This window comes from Telopea speciosissima, chromosome 8, assembly GCF_018873765.1.
Source record: "Telopea speciosissima isolate NSW1024214 ecotype Mountain lineage chromosome 8, Tspe_v1, whole genome shotgun sequence".
NCBI lineage: Eukaryota > Viridiplantae > Streptophyta > Magnoliopsida > Proteales > Proteaceae > Telopea > Telopea speciosissima.
In genome coordinates this window covers 13,928,326-13,951,105 of record NC_057923.1, presented here as the reverse complement: position 1 = coordinate 13,951,105, position 22,780 = coordinate 13,928,326, and the positions used below count along the sequence as shown (strand labels likewise).

Sequence of the window (22,780 nt, the reverse complement as noted above, 5' to 3'; positions counted from 1 at the left end):
TCTGTAAAACCGGAAGGGTGCACCTTGCAGCTAGTGTCGGAGTTGTTCGATCCTATTAGTCGCATGTGGAACACAAACCTTCTACATAGAGTTTTCCTGCCTGAAGAAGTTAATGCTGTTTTGGAAATAAAGCTCAGTCTTTATGAAAGAGAGGATGTGCAGCTTTGGGGTGCTTCACCAAATGGACAATTCTTTGTTAAGTCAGCTTACAGACTGCTCGTGAAGGAGGAAGCAGACACATGCAGAGCGGGAGCATCCTCTTCAAGAACCCATCTATGGGATCAGATCCCAGAGAGAGTTTGGAACATGATATGGGCGATTCAGACTCTACCAAAGATTAGAAGCTTCTTGTGGAGGACCTGCAATAATGCCATAGCTACAGGAGAAGGTTTAATCTCTCGGCAGATACAGGTTGACCCAGCCTGCCTGAGATGCGGTGCAGTTTTGGAGACGAGTGATCATGTCTTATTTGATTGCCCATTTGCAAGAAGTGTTTGGTTCGGCTCTCCTTTGCAATATATTCCCCCATCGATTCCAACTCCAAAGTTGGTTGATTGGCTGCGAAGTTGGGATGCCTTGGTTCGGGATGACAAAAAGAGAGCAAAGGAGACTTTGTCGAGAGCCTCTTTCCTTTGCTGGTACCTGTGGAGAGCAAGGAATGAGCTCTCTTTCAATGGGAAGGAGTGGTCTCCGGGTGAGGTTATAAGCTTGGTTGAAAAAGCTTACCTCGAATTTGTGACTGCCACGAGTGCTGCAGGTAATTTGGGGAACTCGGCTTCACCGGTGGGAACCTCTGCCATCTCTAGTTGGAAGCCTCCACCTGTAGGTTTCATGAAGATAAATTGTGATGCAGCTTTGTCACGCGACTGCTCTAAGGGAGGTGTGAGAGTGGCACTTAGGGGTCATACTGGTACTCTTCTTAGAGCAGTTTCAGTCCCTATGCGCCTTAGCTCAGTCCTTCAAGGGGAAGTTCTGGCGATTTGTTCGGCTTTAACAATGGCAAAGGTTGATGGTTTTTCGAAGGTCCTAATTGAGACGGACAACAAAGATGCGGTGGGGTAAGTTCTCAACTAGAGTAGCCTCCCACCAATTGCCGTGATGGATTTAGTTGCTGACATACAGAACATCTCAAACCTCCTTTGACTCCATTGAGTTTGTTTTTATTCCACGGGCTATGAATTCAGTAGCAAATGCCCTGACTAGGAAGGCTATGTCTCTTGTGTGTGAGACATCTTAGCCACAGTCCACTCTTTGGCTTCATGATCTGTGTAAGTGATGTCAATGCTTGTACACACTCTTATTATCAGTAAAGTTTCTCGTTACCAAAAAAAAAAAAAAACATAAAGTCTTTGACTTATTGATTCACCTGAAGCGCAAGTGAGGCATCAATATCCGATTGGGCAGATCGTATCGGTGTCGGTCGAGGCCAATTCTGATACCTGGTCAGTATCGTTATTGTATCAAAGGTAAAACCATAAAAGAAAAACTTAATTTTCAACGAAAGGTAAAGGTAAAATTGACTAATCAGACCGATCCCGGCCGACACCGATATCGCAATCCCTGGGCCGACACCGATATCGCAACCCTGTGGCCGAAGTCGAGCAAAGTTGCAAAACCCTGTCAAAACCCTATCCCTGATTCATTTGTTGGAGACTTGGAGTATTGACAGTTTCATTTCTCTTGCGACATCGTCGACCGTCGCGACTAATATGAAGAGAGCGAATGCAATTTTAGCGTCTCTCAAGCATATCAACTCGCTCCTCCTGAGTCGGCCTTCCGCGGCTCGGTTTCTGCAATCTCAGTCTCAGCCCCAGGTGATGCGATACACTCACTCTCCGTACTTTTCTTGTGTCAGTTCATCACAAGCTTATATTTCTGGTTTTCCTACTAGCCAACAAAAATTGCACTTCTCAATAAAGCCAAACTCTATTGTGGAACTCGTTTTAGCGAACGAATGGTCTGATGTGGTAGAACAGGAGCTAGAAAAATCCAATCCAACTCTAACCCACGAAACTGTTCTTTACGTATTGAAGCAACTCGATAAGAACCCAGAAAAGGCTTGGTATTTCTTCGGCTGGTTTTCCGAGAAACGTGGGTTTAAACCCACTTCTGCGTTATATAGCCTAATGCTCAGGATTTTAGGTCGCAAGGATTCGATGAAGGAGTTTTGGTTTATGGTGCATAAAATGCGGGATGAGGGGTTTCTTATTGACAATGAAACATACGTTGCACTAGTTGGTAATTTCAAGAATGCGAAAATGGCCACTGATGCTGATGCTCTGACTAAATTATACTCTCAGATGGCTGAAGAGGGCATCACGGATTCTACTGTAAAAGGGGTTGTTGAGGTCGTTATGGCTTTGGATTGGAGTGATGAGGTTGAGAAGAAATTGGGGCAACTCGGGCTTTCTTTATCGGAGAATACCATGTTGAGGGTCTTAAAGGAACTTCGTGCACACCCTTTAAAGGCTTTAGGGTTTTTCCGTTGGGCTGCTAATCATCTAGGTTATAAACACAGTACTGTTACTTATAATGCAATCCTTCGTGTTCTTGGGTGGGTTGAATCAATTGAGGAGTTTTGGAACATGGTCAGGGAAATGAAGGAGGCAGGTCATGAGATAGATCTTGACACCTATATAAAACTTTCAAGGCAGTTTCAGAAGAGCAAGATGATAAAGGATGCTGTGGAGCTTTATGAGCTTATGATGGATGGCCCCTACAAGCCGTCAATTCAGAACTGCAGTATGCTTTTGCGGCATATCTCGTTGGCTGGCACCCCAGATTTGGATTTGGTATTCAGAGTTGTAAAGAAATATGAGGCAGCAGGGCATCCCCTGTCTAAATCTGTTTATGATGGGATCCATAGGTCTTTGACTAGTGTGGGAAAATTTGATGAAGCAGAAAAAATTTTAGAAACCATGAAAAATGCTGGTTATGAACCTGACAACATTACCTACAGCCAACTGGTTTATGGACTCTGTAAAGCAGGGAGGCTAGAGGAAGCTTGTAAGACCTTGGATGAGATGGAAGCACGTGATTGTGTTCCTGACCTCAAGACCTGGACAATTTTAATTCAGGGGCATTGCATGGCTGGCGAAGTTGACGAGGCATTAACTTGTTTCACTAAGATGATCGGGAAGAACTGTGATGCTGATGCCGATCTCCTAGAAGTCCTGGTAAATGGATTGTGTAGTAAGAATAAGCTAGATGGTGCATATGCTTTGATCACTGAGATGGTGGACAAGGCCCGTTTGAGACCTTGGCAAGCTACGTATAAATTTTTGATTCAAAGCCTTCTTGGACAAGGGAAACTCGAGGAAGCATTGAAGATTCTTATTTTAATGAAGAAACACAATTTCCCACCATTCCAGGAACCCTTTGTTCAGTATATAGCGAAGTTTGGGACTGTGGAAGATGCTAAGGAATTCTTGAAAGCATTAAGTGTAAAGGCGTACCCATCCCTTTCTGCTTACGTTAATGTCTTCACATCTTTCTTCAAAGAAGGTAGGGATTCTGAAGCTCAAGATTTGCTCTACAAGTGTCCCCATCATATTCGCAAACATACTGACATTTTGAATCTTTTTGGTTCTAAAAAAAATGCGGCTGCTACTGTTTAAGCTTGTAATATAAGAATTACAATGTCATTCATAACTATTTCATGATATTGCATCTTTGATGGCTGTTTTGATGCTTAGTGATGAAGGTTTAAAATCTAATTACACTATTACTGGTTGAGAGAATGTTTGGTGATCAAATCAATTGATTAGGCTGTGGAGAATGGAACTCTTACTGCACCCCTTTTGTATGTGGTTTTTAAAATCTTTTATGATTCTACTTTGGATTTGGGAGACCAGCTTGCCATTTGAACATTTTGTTCATGCATGATTAAGACTACCATGAAAATATTTGTTGATAGCATGAAATCATTAAAAAAAAAAAAGGCGTTCCTAGTGCACGTGGCTCCCGCCACTACGGGTCTGGGGGAGGGTCATAATTTACGCAGCCTTACCCTTTCTTTCGCAGGCTGTTTCAAGACTCGAACCCGTATTTATTTGGTCACAATGGAGCAACCTTACCGTTGCACCAAGGCCTGCCCTCTAGCATGAACTCATTGCCACCTGGAAATAGAGATGCAACTTAGGTGAGTAGGGTTGAGTTGAGAGTCAACACAGACCCAATCTGACGTGCATGGTTGCCCGACAATTCCAACTTGCCTGGGCTCACACCAGTTTGTCTGTCCTTTTATGTGCAATACTTGTGTATCCCTTTCCCAAAACACAGGCTCTGTAAAATGATCCTGCTAGCATGTCAGCATTTTTAATGCCCTCTTAGTATCATTGGATGGTATAGAGTGAGAATTGATTTGTTGTTCAGACTACGTTTCAATGAATAAGAAACATATTTTGGGCAGTAACAGGGAAGAGAAGCAGAGAAATTCTTCCTTTAGGCCTTGTTTGATTACGTTGAAGGGAAATGTAGTAAAGTTGAATAAAATTTTCATTTATAAAGTGAAATTTCAACTGTTAACTTACTTCCCTTGTAACCAAATGGACAGTTAGCATTTAGTGAGATGCTAAAACCTGAATATGAAGAATGGAAAGAGAATTCCAAGAAGAGGAGGGAAGCAGCATGGGCAGTTTAGGAATGTTTGCAGTTGGTTCTCACTATGCTCCTTTCTTCCAGTTTCTCAACTCTTTGGCCTTTTATGCTACCCCCAGTCTTTGATGAAATGATTAAAAAGTAGTATCTGTTAATAGAAGAAAGTACACTTGGATACATGTATTCACCACTGAAGAAGAACATAAAGAAAGCTGAAGATATACCACTGATTTACAAGGTAAAGGTGCCAAGAAGTGCCTATTTACCCAATTGGATGGGTTTTCTTTAAGCTCACTTGCCACCCTTTCTCATTCCCTGTACAATTCTAGTAGCATTCTCATATTGCTGATACATGAATTTTGGTAGAATGCAGTTGGGCTTTAGAAATTGTCCTTCCAATTATTCAATCTTATAGAACTGCTCCTTTAATGCTTCAATGTTTTTAACTACCTCTAAAAATTCTATATATGGTGCAGAATTAATTTTACACTTGCCTTTCCTTCTCCTTCTTGGAGTCATGCACTGCCTTGGCTCCCTCTCCTACTTCCTTTTTCCCCTGTTCTCTGTGTGGTTCCCCACCCCCTCCCCCCCCAAAAAAAAAAAGGGGGGGGGGGGGGTTGGTCCTAACAGTCTAATCAGTAGTCTTTACATGTAATCTGGTCATTCAGTGTGGCACCCAATGTTAGGAGAACCCTGTTTCACATTACTGAAAGAAAGCTAACCTAAACATCCCACTTGGATCAAGTTTCTGCAGCATCAAATCGTCTCATGATGGACACCAAAAACATTATCATACGAAAAGAGAGTGGCATATTTAATGTCCTCCAACTTTGGCAACTCCTTTTGCTGACATACCAGGTGAAGAATCGATTTGTTCAATTTGATCCAATGGCATGGATGAACTTTATGAAGTTGGATTCGGGAGTGAATGGAGGCCTGCAGCTGTATAGATCATTTTCTCGAATTATTTTGTTGCTAAACTTGCAGTAGATGAGACATGCTTGCTTCTCATCTTTCACACTCCGGTAGGGTCCGGTAGGGAGAAAAAAGCCTCCCTCCTCTCAAACATCACCCCACGTGAAACTGGGGACAAGAAACCATCTCCATCGCCCATTTTGCCATTGTTGCTGTTACTGTAGTTCATCGTTGCTGCTCTTGTACATGTTCAGAAAAGCAAAGTAATCTGTTTGCTCTAGAATTTGTTTCGTCCCATTGAAAAAGATTTCTCTGCTTGATTGTCTTGACATATACATTGCCCATGGGATGATGTCAAAGAATGAGGGGAGGATGAAGGATCAGGTTCATTGATTTTATTTTACATGATGATACCTTCGATGTCAATGTCATTGTGTCAATTATCAATGCCGGAGTTTGTACCTCGGCAATTCAGTCAAAGAGTTCCTTAATGCCTGAACTATTAAAATTTGAGTATGGATCCTCTCCCGAACCCCATGTGGTTAACCATACAAGGGGTGATCCAACTGTCCATGGGGTGTGGGGACCATGGCAACAAAATTACTGAAACTTCTGAGCCAATCAGTGAGTAAATTACTGATTCATAGCTAACTAATAAGAAGTTCAGGATAACAATAGTTTGGGCAAGTACCTAATGACATAACAAGCAAGTCTACAGTTGCAAAATATCTATTATTGTAACCTCCTCATGTATCACAGCACCATTCTGCTTCAACCATGATCATAAATAAGCTATGTCATGACACTTTGGCCACTTGGGTAAGACCTTAGTAACAGATTTGTAGTTGTTAAGTTCATTCAATCTGTATAGGGAACCTAACTCTTTGAACCAAGCTTCATACTCAAACAATGAAGAGAAGATGATAAAAATGATTAATACTGTACTTTGTACTGACAAAGCTCACCAATCAAAACAAATGCCAGATTGTTTTCTTCCTTGACCATTTCCTGGTTTGTTTTGGAAAAGCTTTGCCACCTAACAAGAAAAAAAAAAAAAAAGAAAAAGAAAAAACACTGACATTCAAATAAGCATCATGAACCATAGTTATCAGAAACAATGCCTGAGGTCAATGCACAAAGTTAATAAACCTGTAAAATTCAGGGGAGAAGATCACAGATATACCAAGGGAATGAATAGTTAAATTAGGCTAACACCTCCCATAGTTTGAACTGAAGGTAATCTGACACTCGTACATTTCCGTTGTCTGGTATGTCATACTGGAATAACAGTTTCCGTAGCTTATTGGAACTCACATAATACAGCCATGAATAACAATTTGTTGCTTGCTATACCCTGTATCTTATTCAATCATCTTCAAAATTGTTACTTTCATTTTTTCAAAGACTTTTTATAACTATTCTGGAATTACCAACTCTCCCAATCATTTGATATGCCATATTTCCACAAGTTTTGAGATTCATCAAAAACCTACATAAGTGAGGTGATCCATAACAAACCTGTCCTTGTGAATCAATTGATCTATCATAATTCCAGAGCCTCAACTGTCCACTGTCCACACTAAATAGCCTATTTCCTCCCAAGTCTCTGCATGACTTGGTGAGGCCTACTTGGGAGAGGAAACTTAAGATGACTCATAAAAACCCAACACTGCATTATAAGCAGCATTTGAATCAATCCTGCATAATGAATATTTTCTCATCTGCAATCAACTGATCAGTCTATAGAAAATTGAATCATAGCCAAAAAAATTCCCTAAAACATCTCAATAGACATGAGTATCTATCACAAGCATCATAAGCCAAATTATCAACAGCAAAATGGTTCTCAAATCTAGGAGGACCTCGACTCCAATCAACAGTCAATTATGATGCCAAGTCAGCATTGAGGTAGGGTTGTCCAAACACCATCCGTAATGTGGGTGTCCTCATGTTTTGGATCCTCTACGGCGCAGTTGCCCCGTCCTGCCGTGTGCAAAGACGACCTTACCCCTGCTCGAGTGGGTGTAAGGCAGTCTTTGCACATGGCCCTGTGTCTGCGCAGCACGGCAGGACGGGGCAGCTGCACCATAGAGGAGGATCCTCTAGAATATGAATCCAGATCCTCTATGGCGCAGCTGCCCATCCTGCACAGAAACAGGGCCGTGTGTCTATGCAGCACCGGCAGGATGGGCAGCCACGCCGTAGAGGATCCAAATCCCTAAAATATGGAACAAGTAGGAACTATACAACAGCCATTAAACCAATACTTAAAAACAAACTTTTAGAATTAAAACGCGAAGAAAGTTTTGTTAAGCAGGCAATACACGACGGAAAGGATTTGGGTTGCAAGAAGCTATGTTGAAAAGCAGTTAGAAACAGAAGTGTGAAGTGTTAGCAGAGACGAAGTGAAAGGGATGTGGACAACTGTGGATGCTCTCTCTCTCATTAAATCACAAAATCAAATTCAAATGGGTAAGTTGTCTTCTCTTCCGCTATGTCTGCTTCTTTCATCTCTTTCTTCTTCTTCTTCTTTTTGTACGGAAGCTATAAAAACACATCTGCGACTGCGAGCGAGTCCTATCAAATTGTTCAAGAATTCTGCAGAAGATGATAGATGCAAGTCAAATTCGGGGACCTCCATTAGTGTTGAGGAAGCATTCCGCCGATACTACAGAATGGTTCACTCACAACCCTTTCCAGAAAATTGTTGCTTTCAATCAATTATTTCAAACACTTGCCAGATGCAAACACTATTCCACTGTGATTTCTCTGTACCAGAACATGCTTTCCTTGCAAATACAGCCCAATTACTTAACACTGAACATTTTACTCAATTGTTTATGTGGGTCCAATGGACCAGATTTGGGCTTCTCTATCATTGGGATCATTATGAAATGTGGTTTTGAGCCAAATATTGTCACATTGACTACTCTACTGAAGGGGCATTGCATGGTGGAGAAAATTGCAGAGGCCAAAGAGTTGTTCCACAAGATGCTCAAAGAAGGATATCCTTGTAATGAAATCACATATGGAACCATAAGCAATGGGCTCTGCAAGACGGGAAACACTTATGAGGCTCTTGAAATGCTTAGCGCGATGGAACTCAAGGGTAAATGCAAGCCTGACATTACCATGTATAATGCAATCATCGATGGGCCTTGCAAAGAAGGAATGGTAAATGAAGCCCTGAACCTATTCTCTGCAAAAAAGGAAGGATTGCTGAAGCACATAGGTTGTTTGAATTGATGCTGCAAAGAGGACAAAATCCTGATGTTGTCACTTTCAACTCTTTGATTCATGACCTATGCAATTCTGGCCAATCAGAAGAAGCCACTGAATTGCTAAATAAAAGGTTGGAACTAGGAGTCTCTCCTGATGTTGTCACTTTCAACTCTTTGATTCATGGCCTATGCAATTCTGGCCAATCAGAAGAAGCCACTGAATTGCGAAATAAAATGTTGGAACTAGGAGTCTCTCCTGATGTCGTGACTTTCAACATTTTGATAGATGATCTTTGCAAAGGCAGAAGGACCGCCGAAGCACACAAGTTGCTTGAATTGATGCTTCAAAGAGGACAAAAGCCTAATGTTGTCACTTTCAGCTCTTTGATTCATGGCCAATGCAATTCTAAACAATGGAAAGAAGCCACTGGATTGCTAAAGAAAATGTTGGAACTAGGAGTCTCTCCTGATGTCGTGACTTTCAACATTTTGATAGATGGTGGTCTTTGCAAAGACGGAAGGACCGCCGAAGCACATAAGTTGTTTGAATTGATGCTGGAAAGAGGACAGAAGCCTAATGTTGTCACTTTCAACTCTTTGATTCATGGCCTATGCAATTCTAGCCAATCAGAAGAAGCCATTGGATTGCTAAATAAAATGTTGGAACTAGGAGTCTCTCCTAATATCGTGACCTTACGTATTTTGGTTTTTCGTGTACACAATTCTGGCCAATGGAAAAAAATCACTAAATTGTTGAATGAATTATTGGATTAAGGAAACTCACCTAATGTACTTACCTTCACTATCTTGGTGGATCTTTTTTACAAATAACAAATGTTGATAGACTCTCATGAACTATTAGATCTTATGGCATTGAATCCAATACTTACACATAGGTCAAATAGTTGAGGCCGTAGAGTCTACTCCTCATCGATTGGAATGAAAAACATTTTTTATTAGAAAGTTGATATAGAGAACTTTTTTAAAAGAGATGTCGAAAGATCTCCCAAGCATCAATGTTTTTTGAAACACCAATCATTGAAGGTGCTTCCATTGTTCACTATCCTTTATTTCTTAATGAAGGTTAGATTCCTTGTAACTAGTTATGTACGTCCATATAAACATATTGGTATGTATTTTTTATGGTAAGGAGAAGCTTTATCAATGAAAGACGTGTATAGCCAATGGCAACAGACCAACAAAGATTGTTGAGCAACGGAGTGGAAATTAGCCAATCTATCATACACATGATACACAGGAACTTCCTTGCCAGAGCATCAGCAACAGAGTTGTAGCCTGCAGCCAATGCAGGAGGAGGAGTTGTCCCTCCTGATCCAGAAAGAGGAAACTTGCTGTCTGGGGTTTCTCTAAGCAAATCACTTTGGCTTGACGGGGTGGGTGACTTGCAGCCTGCAGCCAATGCCAGAGGCAGGCCGGTATTACAGTTTTAGTTTTAGCAGCACCAAGAGGAAGAGAAATGAGTTTGGTTCAGTTGATCGCGCTTGCCTTTGGTCCTAGAAAAGCAAGAGTGCCACCAAATGCTAGACTACCTACCTGCCAACCATTTGAGATGGGTTTTGCTTTTAGAACTTCCTTGGTTAACTTGAGTCATAGGAGACAAAGAGGTTAAGTGCCAGTTTCATACCGTGCCTGAACAGTAGGAGGATCCACATTTGCTTTGCTATCAGTTCGATCAACAAAAAGCAATATATGGAATCTACACACAATGGTGAGTCTGAAAATTATAATAATATGAGAATGATCAACAAGCAAGATTGGTTCATAATATAAAAACCGCTATGTTTGTCCACTAAATCGATGCAGATAAGAATTCTGATGAGTGATGACAGAAAAAATTAGAAAAAAAAATAATAAAGAAGAAGAAGCCACAGTAAATCAAGAATGGAAAGAAATTCATAGATAGAACAAGTAATATGTTCCTACCCAGTAAGAAAGAGGGGTCATTTCTAATTATAAGGTGAAGCAAGCTTTACATACTTGGAACCAAACTCTTTGAACCAAGCTTTGTACTCAACCAGTGAAGAGAAGATGATAAAAAATGATTAATAGTGTGTTTTGTACTGACAAAACTCACCAAACAAAACAAATACCAGGTTATTGTTTTCTTCCTTGACTATTTCCTGGATTTTTTGGAAAAGCTTTGCCACCTAACAAGAAAAAAAAAAAGACATTCAAATAAACATCATGAACCATAGTTATCAGAAACAATGCCTGAGATCAATGCACAAAGTTAAATTAGGCAAGCACCTTCCATAGTTTGAACTGAAGGTAATCTGACAATATACATTACCATTGTCGTTTTTCATTGTGACCAACTGGTCACTGGTTCGAGTCTGGAACCAGCTTCTCTGCGAAAGCAGGGATAAGGCTGTGTACATTATGACCCTCCCCAGACCCAGCAGTGGCGGGAGCCTCGTGCAACGGGTACCAAAAAAGAAAAATTGTCTGCTATGTCATACAACTCAGCAAATAACAATTTGTTGCTTGCTATACCCTACATCTTTTTCAATCATCTTCGAAAAAAAGAACTTTCAACTTTTTAAAGACTTCTATAGTTATTCTGGAGAAGAAAAGGTAAGAATTACCTTTTTTTTTTTGGCAGGGGAGTTTGAGCAAATAGAGTGTAAATTACAAAGTCATTCATAACCATGTCATGATATTGCATCTTTGATGACCGTTTCGATGCATAGTGATTGAAGGTTTAAAGTCTTAACTACACTATTACTGGTTGAGAGAATGTTTGGTGATCAAATAAATTGATTAGGCTGTGGAGAATGAAACATTTATTTCACCCCTTTTGTATGTGGTTTTTAAAACCTTGTATGATTCTACTTTGGATTTGGAAGACCAGCTTGCCATTTGAACATATTTGTTGATAGCATGAACTTGGGTGAGTAGGGTTGAGTTGAGAATCAACCCAGACCGAATCTGACCTGCATGGTTGCCCAACAATTCCAACTTGCCTGGGCTTACACCAGTTTGTCTGTCCTTCTGTGTGTTATACTTGTGTATGCCCCTTTCCTGTGGCTGTGAATGCCCAAAAAGCAGGTTCAGTAAAATGATCCTGCTAGCAGGTCAGCCCCTCTTAGCATCATTGGATGGTATGGAGTGAGAACTGATTTATTGTTCAGATCACATTTCAATGAATAAGAAACACATTTTGGGCTATAACAGGGAAGAGAAGCAGAGAAATTCTTCCTTTAGGCCCTGTTTGATTACGATAAAGAGTAGTAAAGTTGAATAAAACTTCATCGATAAAGTGAAGTAAAAAAAATGTTGATTTCAACAGTAACTTGCTTCCATTGTAACCAAATGGACAGTAAGCATTTATTGAGGTGCTAAAACCTAAATATGAAGAATGGAGAGAGAATTCCAAGAAGAGGAGGGAAGCAGGTTGGGCAGTTTAGACATGTTTGAGGTTGGTTCTCACAATGCTCCTTACTTCTGGTTCCTCAACTCGTTGGCCTTTTAGGCTATCACCTCAAACTCTGACGAAATGATCAAACTAGTATTTGTTAATCGACGAAAGTACACAAGGATACATGGATTCACCATTGAAGAATAACATAAAGAAAGCTGAGTATATACTGATTTTCGAGATGAATGTACCAAGAATTGCCCATTTACCCAATTGGAATATTGGATTAGTTTTCTTTGAGCTTACTTGCCATCCTTCCTCATTCTCTGTACAATTCTAGTAGCATTCTTATGTTGCTGATACATGAAGTTTAGTAGAAAGCATTGGATTTTAGAAATTGTTCTTCCAATTAATCTATTTCCAACCTGAGAGAGAGAGAGAGAGGTGGCCAAAATCGTGGCCATCTCCCCTCCCTCCTCGTCTCCTTGTTTATAAATTTGGGTTCCTCACTTCGAGTGGATTTCTCTATTGCAATCTGTTTTAAAAGATTTCCCATTCCAGTCTGTTTTTAAATGCTTAATGGGAGCAAAGCGATGAGTACCGATTCTAATCCGATCCAAATCAGAATCGGCTTGAATCAATCTGAAAAACCCCTTCAATCAGCAAATCCGAGGAATATTCCAACGATTCTTGATCGACTCTCCTGGTGGCATATTTGTGCCAGAAAAAATCACCCCCTCTCCCCCATGGAATGAGGAAGGATTGACCAAAAAACAATCTTCAGGAATCGGGATCAGTGACCGCTGATTCCAATCTGAATCGGGCCATTCCCAATCCGATTTACTGATTCTTGAAACCCTTACTGAAGGGCAATGGAGTACAATTATAAATTCAGCCCTTCATTATTTTCTGCCCTATTTTAACTCTCAAGACACTTTTCTTAAGATCGGTCGTAGGATTGGGAGATTTCAGTCGATATCATCCAATTCCGATGCCGATTCTAGGTTTTGAAAACATTGCTTCTCTGGTAATTCAAAACCTGATTATGGGTTGCAAAGCGATGTTGAAAAGCAGTTAGAAACACAAGTGTTAGCAGAGACGAGCAGTTAGAAACACAAGTGTTAGTAGAGATGAGCTGCAAGGGATGTGGAGCACTGTGGATGCATGCTCTCATTAAATCACAAAATCGAATTCAAATGGGTAAGTGGTTTTCTCTTAGCCCTTCTCTTCCATTACGTCTGCTTCTTTCATCTCTTTCTTCAAAAGCTAAAAAAACACATCTCCGAGCGAGTCCTATCGGATTGTTCAAGAAATCTGCAGAAGAAGATGGATGTAAGTCAAGTACAAGGACTTCCATTAGTGTTGAGGAAGCATTCCGCCGATACCACCGAATGGTTCACTGGCAACCCATTTTAGAAATTGTTGCTTTTAATCAACTATTTCAAACACTTGCCAGAAGCAAACACTATTCCACTGTGATTTCTCTGTACAAGAACATGCTCCACATGTTTTCCTTGCAAATACAGCCCCATGTCTTAACGCTAAACATCTTACTCAACTGTTTATATGGGTATAATCGGTCAGATTTGGCTCCTCTATCATTGGGACTACCCTGAAACGTGGTTATGAGCAAAATATTGTCAAATTAACTACCCTAAGACGTGGTTATGAGCAAAATATTGTTAAATTGACTACCCTACTGGAGGGGCTCTGCATGGTCAGGAAACAACTCTCCTAAGATGTTGTTCCCTGCAATTATTTGATTCATACGCTTTGCAATATAAGTAAGTGGAAAGAAGCTGCAAATTTGATTCATCAAATGTTGAACCATGAAATCTCACCAAATGTCATTTACCTTCAGCATTATGATAGATGGTTTTTGCAAAGAGGGAAGGACTGCTAAAGCACAGAAGTTGCTTGAATTGATGCTTCAAGAGGACAAAAGCCTAATGTTGTCACTTTCAACTATTTGATTTATCGCCAATGGGAAGAAGCCACAGGATTGCTAAATAAAATGTTGGAACTAGGAGTCTAACTAAGACTCTCTCCTATGTTGTGACTTTCAACATTTTGATAGATGGTCTTTGCAAAGAGAGAAGGACGGCTGAAGCACATGAGTTGTTTAAAGTGATGTTTCAAAGAGGACTGAAGCCTGATGTTGTCATTTTCAACTCTTTGATTTATGACCAATGCAATTCCAAACAATGGAAAGAAGCCACTGGATTGCTAAATAAAATGTTGGAACTAGGAATCTCTCTTGATGTAGTGACTTTCAACACTGGAAAGAAGCCACTGGATTGCTAAATAAAATGTTGGAACTAGGAGTCTCTCCTGATGTTGTGACTTTCAACATTTTGATAGATGGTTTTTACAAAGAAGGAAGGACAGTTGAAGCACATAATTTGTTTGAATTGATGCTTCAAATAGGACAGAAGGTTGATGTTGTCATTTTCAACTCTTTGATTTATGGCCAATGCAATTCCAAACAATGGAAAGAAGCCATTAAGTTGCTAAATAAAATGTTGGAACTAAGAGTCTCTCTTGATATCGTGACTTTCGGCATTCTGATAGATGGTTTTTGCAAAGAAAGACGGACTACTGAAGCATAAGTTGTTTGAATTGATGCTTCAAAGAGGACAGAAGCTTGATGTTGTCATTTTCAACTCTTTGATTCATGTCCAATGCAATTCTAAACAATGGAAAGAAGCCACTGGATTGCTAAATAAAATGCTGGAACTAGGAGTCTCTCCTTATGTCGTGACTTTCAACATTCTAATAGATGGTCTTTGCAAAGAGGGAAGGATCGCTGAAGCACATAAGTTGTTTGAATTGATGCTGCAAAGAACATAGAAGCCTGATGTTATCACTTTGAACTCTTTGATTCATGGCCTATGCAATACTCGGCAATCAGAAGAAGCCACTTGATTGCTAAACAAAATGTTAAGACTAGGATTCTCTACTGATATCATGACTGTAAGTGCTTTGGTTTCTGGTGTAAATAATTCTTGCCAATGAAAAAAAATCACTAAATTGTTGAATGAATTGTTGGATTAAGAAAACTTGCCTAATGTAGTTATCTTCACTATCTTGGTGGATTCCTTTTACAAATAACAAATTTTGATAGACTCTCATGATTTGTTAGATGTTATGGTTCAAAGAGGCACTGAATCCAACACTAACACATAAGTCAAATGGTTGATGCCATAGAAGTCTGCTCCTTATGGTTGATACCATAAGTCACAAACATTGAGGGTTCTTCCATTGTTCACCGTTTTTCATTTATTAATGAAGCTTAGATTCCTTAAATCTAGTTATATCCATAGAAACACTTTCGAATGCTTTGAAGCTACTCTCAACTTTGAAGTATATCTAATTGTGATAGCAAGTTTTGTAAACTCTTAATGAAATTACTGTGGTTGGAATTTAAGAACTACAGATCGATTCAATATTTTATTTGATTATAATTCCCCTCTGTATGTTTTGAAATATTCTGATTATATTTAGCATACCACCTGTTTGTGTGACACATGCAGTGTGAAATAACATTTATCGACAATAGATACGACAATAGATAAGCACAGAGCTAGGCGCCCCGGTTGTTATTTGCCATTATTTTACCTATAGAGTTCTAGACCCAGGTACTACTGGTGAAGACACAGTAGGGATATTATGTATATAAAGGTATATGGGGCATGCCTCCAATAGCCTAAGCGAGATGGCCATCTTCGTTCTTGAAGAGGGCATGAACCTTAGGGTATTTAGGGGCATCGACGATGCTGGGCATGCGTAACATACGATTGACATGAGCGTGGTAGTCATCTGAGGTACGGTTGTTCCATTCCACCTGCCGAGTAGTAGTGGTAGTAGTAGTAATAGCGTTAGGGGCAGCAGCTGGTGCTTCAGCCACGCTGGGTGTCTTTAGAAGCTGACGCACATAAGACTGGTACTGATCAGCGGAATGCGCATCCTGCCATCCGTTCTGACTCTTCTGCTGCTTCCCCTGCTCTACCTCTCCCACTGACCACCTTTTCATCATCATGATTGGCTTCTGTGAGTTGTGAGTTGTGACTGATCAGATGGATGATGAAATGCCAAGGAGAAGAAGAAGATTGCTCGATCTGTTTCTTTGTCTTCCCTTGCAATCCTAGCTGGGTTATTTATAGGGCTGGTTGGTTATTACTGTTACTTTTCTCAGCACATTCTAATTGTTCTGTACAGTTCTGGGTTTCGATCAATCTAAGAATTATTCCGTTTCCATCATGAAAGAGAAATAGGGGGAGGAGAGTTGAGCTTGGATTGTTGACAGGTATAGCTTTGGTCGGTCACTACTCGGTCCTCCAAGAATCCGCCTTTCCTTCAACCTTATCGTATCTCTTAAAAGTTAAAAGCTCCTTCAACTCTATCTAAGACCAGATTCCCAAAGGCAGAAAGGCCATGGCGACAATGATATCCACTTTCATTATGGAATATAGAATCTTGGGTTGCAACCCAACTACTAAAGGTGGGGAGCAGGGTTTCAAAAATTGAGAATCGGATCAATGAATCGGCCGATTTGTAAAGGAATTGGCTGACACTGATCTTAATCGCTGCAACTTGCAGGTTGAATTGGAATCGGAACTGCGATTCCTTAACCGATTTATTTGTATTTGACGAGTACTCATTGATCCCTATTTTCCTTTATCTTTTTTTGCTTTTCAAAATCAATGAAGAAATTCTTGAATTGAGCCTCATCAAAGCTGATTTGATCTAGTTAAAGTTTTGTTTAACTAGGAAATACATACTGTACCTTTGGGGCTCCATTTTTTTTCAGATGTAAAACTTTTCTTGAAAAATCAATTTATATTTATAAAATTTATTTTTGGGTTAAGTTTTCTTTCACCCCTTCATCAATGGTAATTGGACTCTTCGAATAGTGATTTATTAACTCCTCCACCCTTATTGTATGAGGTTAGATCAGAGAGTTATATCCATGGCATGGGTGAAAGAGAAACTCGATTCTTTTTATTTTATGTTTCATGGCCATTTGTATTATTTCATGCGTTTCCTAGGTCATTTTTTTTTTATTTGAAGATAAAGAATGTGTTTTTAAAAAATGATCCGAAGAAATGCCCTGGGTTTTAATTCGATTTCCGTAATTATTACCACATTGGTTTCGGTTACAATTAGATTTGTAACCATGGCTTAATTCAATTATATGGAAGAATGAAGTGGTCAATTTCACCGTCAAAAAATTAGGAAATTGGTTAGCTTGGGCATGTGTCAAATTTTGTGCAGAAATATTTATTGGTTCTCCATATAGTTTAGGATTGAGTTTCTAATTTGGTTGTTGATTTTAAGTTACAGATTTATTATCCCATCCAATGTCATATTTTCTTGTGTTATGCATCCCACTATAGTTCCATGCATCCTCTTGTAGTTCTAAATTCTGTTTTACCACATGGTAAATTTCAATAGACCTTAGGAGTTATATATATCCACAAATTTTTAGTTCTATTCGTTCAGACAAGTAACATAATCAAAGTCATAGTTACAATTTAACTTATAATCAAATGTAGCTACCTTAGCCGCTACATAATTTCTTGGGGTCACCCGCCTAAGGCTCATTAGGGCCCAGAAGCTCCCGATTTGTGCATGGTGTGGGGGTCATATACGAGCCCAGGGGGATTTAGTTGGCCTAAAATCGGATACCCCTCCTATCTCCCCAAAAATAAAAAAAAAAATTTAGCTACAATTAGAAGCACCCTTTTCTTAATGGTCAATTTATTCCCAATGATAAGAATATGGATCTCACATCATCTCTTTTTTCATTACTTTTTAAAGGCATTTTATTCCCAATGTAATTTTACTTTTTGTCCTTTTTGTATAACACATTTTCTCTAAAATCATATCACGTGACATACTCACAAAATGGGTAACTCTTGAAACGACATATTGGTAAATCCCTTTCCAATTATTATGAAGTCGAAAATTTTTCTTCACTAATTAAGGAAAGAAGAATCCCTTCGCCATTGGTGACGTGATTCACAAACTCCCACCCATATTAATGTTTGGGGTCCAAACTCTCTCACCCTTGGGCATCCAATGGTACTGATGCTAGGGATGTAAATGGATCGGATTCGCATCGCATGTGTTCGGAGTTGGATATTCCCTGACCGAATACGGATACCTCTAAATGGATTCGGATGTGGATTGGATTTGAATTTTTGACCATACGTTTACATCTTTACCTTGTGTAACCCGAACCTTCCTCCCCCTAGTGGATACAGTTCACTCAATCCATATCTCTTAGATCACGATTCTCTTTTCATCATATTCAAGAACCTATTGAAATTTAAAAAACCCTCAAAATCATTATTTACTTTATTTTTTATTATTAAGTATTCAGATTTTTTTTCTGACGGATTTTAATTGGATTATTCGGATTATTTTGCGGATATCTCTAAACGAATACGGATATCCCTAAACAGATACGAATGCGGATTTGGATTCGAATTTTGTTTATCCATTTAAATCCCTAACTGGTGCCCATAGTGGGTGAAGGAAAACTCATTCTTCTTCCTTTTTCTCATAACTTTAAAATCTTTGAAAAAAAAAAAAATTACATATTCTAAATACACCTGTTAAAGTTGTCTTGCATACAACCCCTTTTGTTTTTTATTCAAGTTTAGCTTAATCTCCTTGCAACTACGTATGGATCGGTTTTTTCAAGTAGAATGTGGTTACGTAGGACAAAATGATTTCTTTGAAGTTTGAAGTTTGAATGGAATATGGAAAACGTTTGGAAAAGGCCTGATTATTGGAGTTTGGCTGGATTCCAATAATGTTATATAATGCGTTGCTACCTGCTTAATTCTACCACTTTTGGTATCGGATTCTCTTGTCTATGGTTGTTATTATTCGGGAACTCCATTCTAATTTTGACCCTATCAAGTTTGGGACCCACATTTCGCACATAAATCTATGGAAAAGGAATATGACCGACATGATTCATGCGTGCCGTTTACGAAAGTACCACATTGTTCCCATGGAAAGTCAGAAATTCTGCCCAAAGGGATGCTTATGTGCGCATCTCCTATTGGCGCTCATGTGTAAACTCTAGAGGCCCAGATAGCGATCTCTTTCTCTGAATCTATTTATTGGTTTTCTTGCTTAGGTGTGACCAATTCAATCTATTTTGAGACTGTAGAATGGGTTTGGTATGCATTTTAGGAATAGATTTTGGTTCAAGAACGTATTTTTTAAGTGAAATATATAGGAGGAGGAGGAGGAGGAGGAGGAGAAGAAGAAGAAGAAGAAGTCATATTTGTATTATAGGTGAAGACATGTTTAATTTTCAGGTCATGTTTGGGCATTCTGGACTGAAAATAAATTCGACAAAACTTTGCACAGTTCTGTTGGTAGTTCTTGATCTGAACTACAAACACAACCCCATAATTCAGTGTTCTAATAAATAAAACAAAAGGAATAAGATCCTTGCTTGGAGGCATCCCCTATGCCCTCTCATAGGGTGCCATGAAATGGCATCCCTGCCCCTTGGGTGGATACTCAAGCGCGTTCTCCCATTGGCACAGACATTGGTGTAGAAACCATCCAATCAAGCAGGGATTTCATGCCCATAAAATAAATAAATATGAGGAAGGGATTCATGCATGGCAGGGGAGGGGGCATCGGTGATGTGTCAAATAGGGGGCTTTTGGTCATTTAAACTGAGCATTTATGCCCATCGGTTGCCCATGAAGCCAATTGTCCACTTGCACGACCGTGCATAATAACTTCCACCAATAAATATCTTGAAATGTGAAGGGTTGTGTTTGTTTTCAAATAAAAACCACATAAATGGCTCAAGTAAAATTACCCTTCAATGTGGTTTTAATTAGGGGCGCTGTTCTCTGTGCCGCAGAACAGGCTGCGTCCAGGCACATGGGGGTGGGCGCAATGATCACCCTGCCCCCCTGAGTGGCAGGCCCATCTGCCTGGGTGCAGCCTGCACTGCGGCATAGAACATTCTCCCTTTTTGTTAGGTAAATTCGCACAATAATAGGTTTTAACTATTTAAAAAATACCCTTAAATGTGGATTTTACACACAAAAAAATAGAGTGAAGAAAATCTCACAAGCTAAGGAGTAATTGGAAGGTATTGTAAATGAAGTAACCATCTTTGAAATGGGCCATGAATGAATTAGACAGGATTTAGATGGACTGGGCTTTAATATATAGTTCAAATAAATCTTGGTGGCCTGAGTTCCTGACTGGGCTTATTTGATTGGCCCAAAAACTTGCCATTGACATGTCGCTTAAAGCCCAAGTTTGATGGATAAATAGACCCTATGTTTATTCCTAACATGTCAAAGGAGATTCCTCTCAGGCTTTCACCCAAAACACCCCTCACCCCCCCCCCCCCCCAAAAAGACCGATCAAAACAGACCGGTTCAGCCCGGACTGAACAGAACTCTTATTGGTCTGGGCTTTTACAAAACACAAAACTGACCGAGCAGATCGAAATGATAGAGAATTGAATCAAACCGAGAAAAAAAAAAGGGGGAAGATATTAGTACACAGTAGATTCCGTGCATCAATGCATTCAATAGGGGGTGGGGGGTTTTATTGTCATTTTGGATGGGCATTTATGCCCATCTGGCGGTACTTCATACAGGCCGTGTATCAAAACTTCTGCCAAAAAGAAATCATAAAAAGGGTTTTATTATTAGTTTCTTTTTACATAAATGAAAATCAAAATGAACCAAACCAACCTTATAACAAACTTAAAATAGTTCATTAACCCAACCAATACAAATCCAAATGAATCAGACCAAACCGATCTTTTCTTATCGGACCAGCTTCAATTCGACCCGAATGCAATCAGACCAAACCAACATTGACACCCTAAGGCCCATACGCATTGGGTTCCTATTTTGGAAACTAGGCCGGTATGCTCTGTTTAGTAACTGGTCTGCTGTTAGATGGTGAATCAATCGGGATTAGTTGAATCGTATCAGAATCGGTTGGGATCACTTATGATTTTTGGTGTTCTGAATCAGAATATTCATGCGAAAATTCCCCTGATTTCTGTAATTTCAGACCCATTATAGGTATTTGGACCGATTCTAGGCAATTACAATCCGGTCTGAATCAGGAATCGTTAAGGACCGATTCCTGGTTTTAAAACCCTGCTTAAGCTAAGGGTGTCAAAACCTAGCCAGAATCGTTAAGACCGACCAAAACCGATCAAAAAAACCCAGACCGAACCGAACCGATCCTTATTGGATTGGTTTAGGACTGGGGTATGATGGGACCTACTGGAAATCAAACCGCACCAGACCAACCGATAACAAACCGAATGAAACCGATAAAAAAAATCAATGAGTATAAGGTTATGAGTAAGTGAATTGATTTCTATATTAATGAGCAAATTTATGATTGTAAGGGGAATTGTTACAAATCAATGAGTATGAGGTTATGAAAATAGGGAAATTGATTTGTAATAATGCTTCTTCCATTGATCTCCCTTTAAGTGTGGAGCTAATGAAATATTTTATGTAGTTGAAAAGAGAAAGAAAAGAAAGTAGACATAAATCGAACCCAATTTGTTTAAAAAACATAAGTACCAAATCGAATCCAAACCGCTATCAACCCGTTATCATAAACCGAAACCAAGTCGAAAACAGCATCGAAACCGCAAATTCCTTATTGGTTCGGTTTCAGTTTCTCTAAAAGCCACGTGAAACCAAAAAATCGGCCCAAAACCGGACCGCACCGACGGATTGACACCCCTGCCCTTAACCCCCCCTCCCCCTCTGTTTAGTAACTGGTCTGCTGTTAGATGGTGAATCAAATCGGGATTAGTCGAATCGTATCAGAATCGGTTGGGATCACTTATGTTTTTTGGTGTTCTGAATCAGAATATTCATGCAAAAATTCCCCTGATTTCTGTAATTTCAGACCCATTATAGGTATTTGGACCGATTCTAGGCAATTACAATCCGGTCTGAATCAGGAATCGTTAAGGACCGATTCCTGGTTTTAAAACCCTGCTTAAGCTAAGGGTGTCAAAACCTAGCCAGAATCGTTAAGACCGACCAAAACCGATCAAAAAAACCCAGACCGAACCAAACCGATCCTTATTGGATTGGTTTAGGACTGGGGTATGATGGGACCTACTAGAAATCAAACCGCACCAGACCAACCGATAACAAACCGAATGAAACCGATAAAAAAAATCAATGAGTATAAGGTTATGAGTAAGTGAATTGATTTCTATATTAATGAGCAAATTTATGATTGTAAGGGGAATTGTTACAAATCAATGAGTATGAGGTTATGAAAATAGGGAAATTGATTTGTAACAATGCTTCTTCCATTGATCTCCCTTTAAGTGTGGAGCTAATGAAATATTTTATGTAGTTGAAAAGAAAAAGAAAAGAAAGTAGGCATAAATTGAACCCAATTTGTTTAAAAAAATAAGTTCCAAATCGAATCCAAACCGCTATCAACCCGTTATCATAAATCGAAACCAAGTCGAAAACAGCATCGAAACCTTTCAGTTTCTCTAAAAGCCACGTGAAACCAAAAAATCGGCCCAAAACCGGACCGCACCGACGGATTGACCCCCCCCCCCCCCCCCAACGGCCTAGGATCCGCTATCTGAAACTAAGAACATTCAATGAAC

General features: G+C 39.6%; 2 protein-coding genes across 2 annotated transcripts; both read left to right on the top strand.

Annotated features, from left to right (window-relative positions):
* The first annotated feature begins 1,654 nt into the window (after positions 1–1,654).
* LOC122672676 (pentatricopeptide repeat-containing protein At3g48250, chloroplastic) lies at positions 1,655–11,601 on the top strand. The gene is made up of 2 exons (XM_043870146.1): positions 1,655–3,698; positions 11,467–11,601. The coding sequence occupies exon 1, from the start codon at positions 1,710–1,712 to the stop codon at positions 3,615–3,617; it is 1,908 nt and encodes a 635-aa protein (XP_043726081.1). The 5' UTR covers positions 1,655–1,709; the 3' UTR covers positions 3,618–3,698; positions 11,467–11,601.
* LOC122672682 (protein Rf1, mitochondrial-like) lies at positions 8,721–14,958 on the top strand. The gene is made up of 3 exons (XM_043870151.1): positions 8,721–9,424; positions 11,465–11,469; positions 14,877–14,958. The coding sequence occupies exons 1-3, from the start codon at positions 8,760–8,762 to the stop codon at positions 14,888–14,890; spliced, it is 684 nt and encodes a 227-aa protein (XP_043726086.1). The 5' UTR covers positions 8,721–8,759; the 3' UTR covers positions 14,891–14,958.
* The last annotated feature ends 7,822 nt before the right edge of the window (positions 14,959–22,780 follow it).

What these genes read in the sequence shown, in the direction of transcription:
- LOC122672676 (XM_043870146.1), top strand. Translation starts at nt 1,710, where the DNA reads ATGAAGAGAGCGAATGCAATTTTAGCGTCTCTCAAGCATATCAACTCG.
- LOC122672682 (XM_043870151.1), top strand. Translation starts at nt 8,760, where the DNA reads ATGCTGCAAAGAGGACAAAATCCTGATGTTGTCACTTTCAACTCTTTG.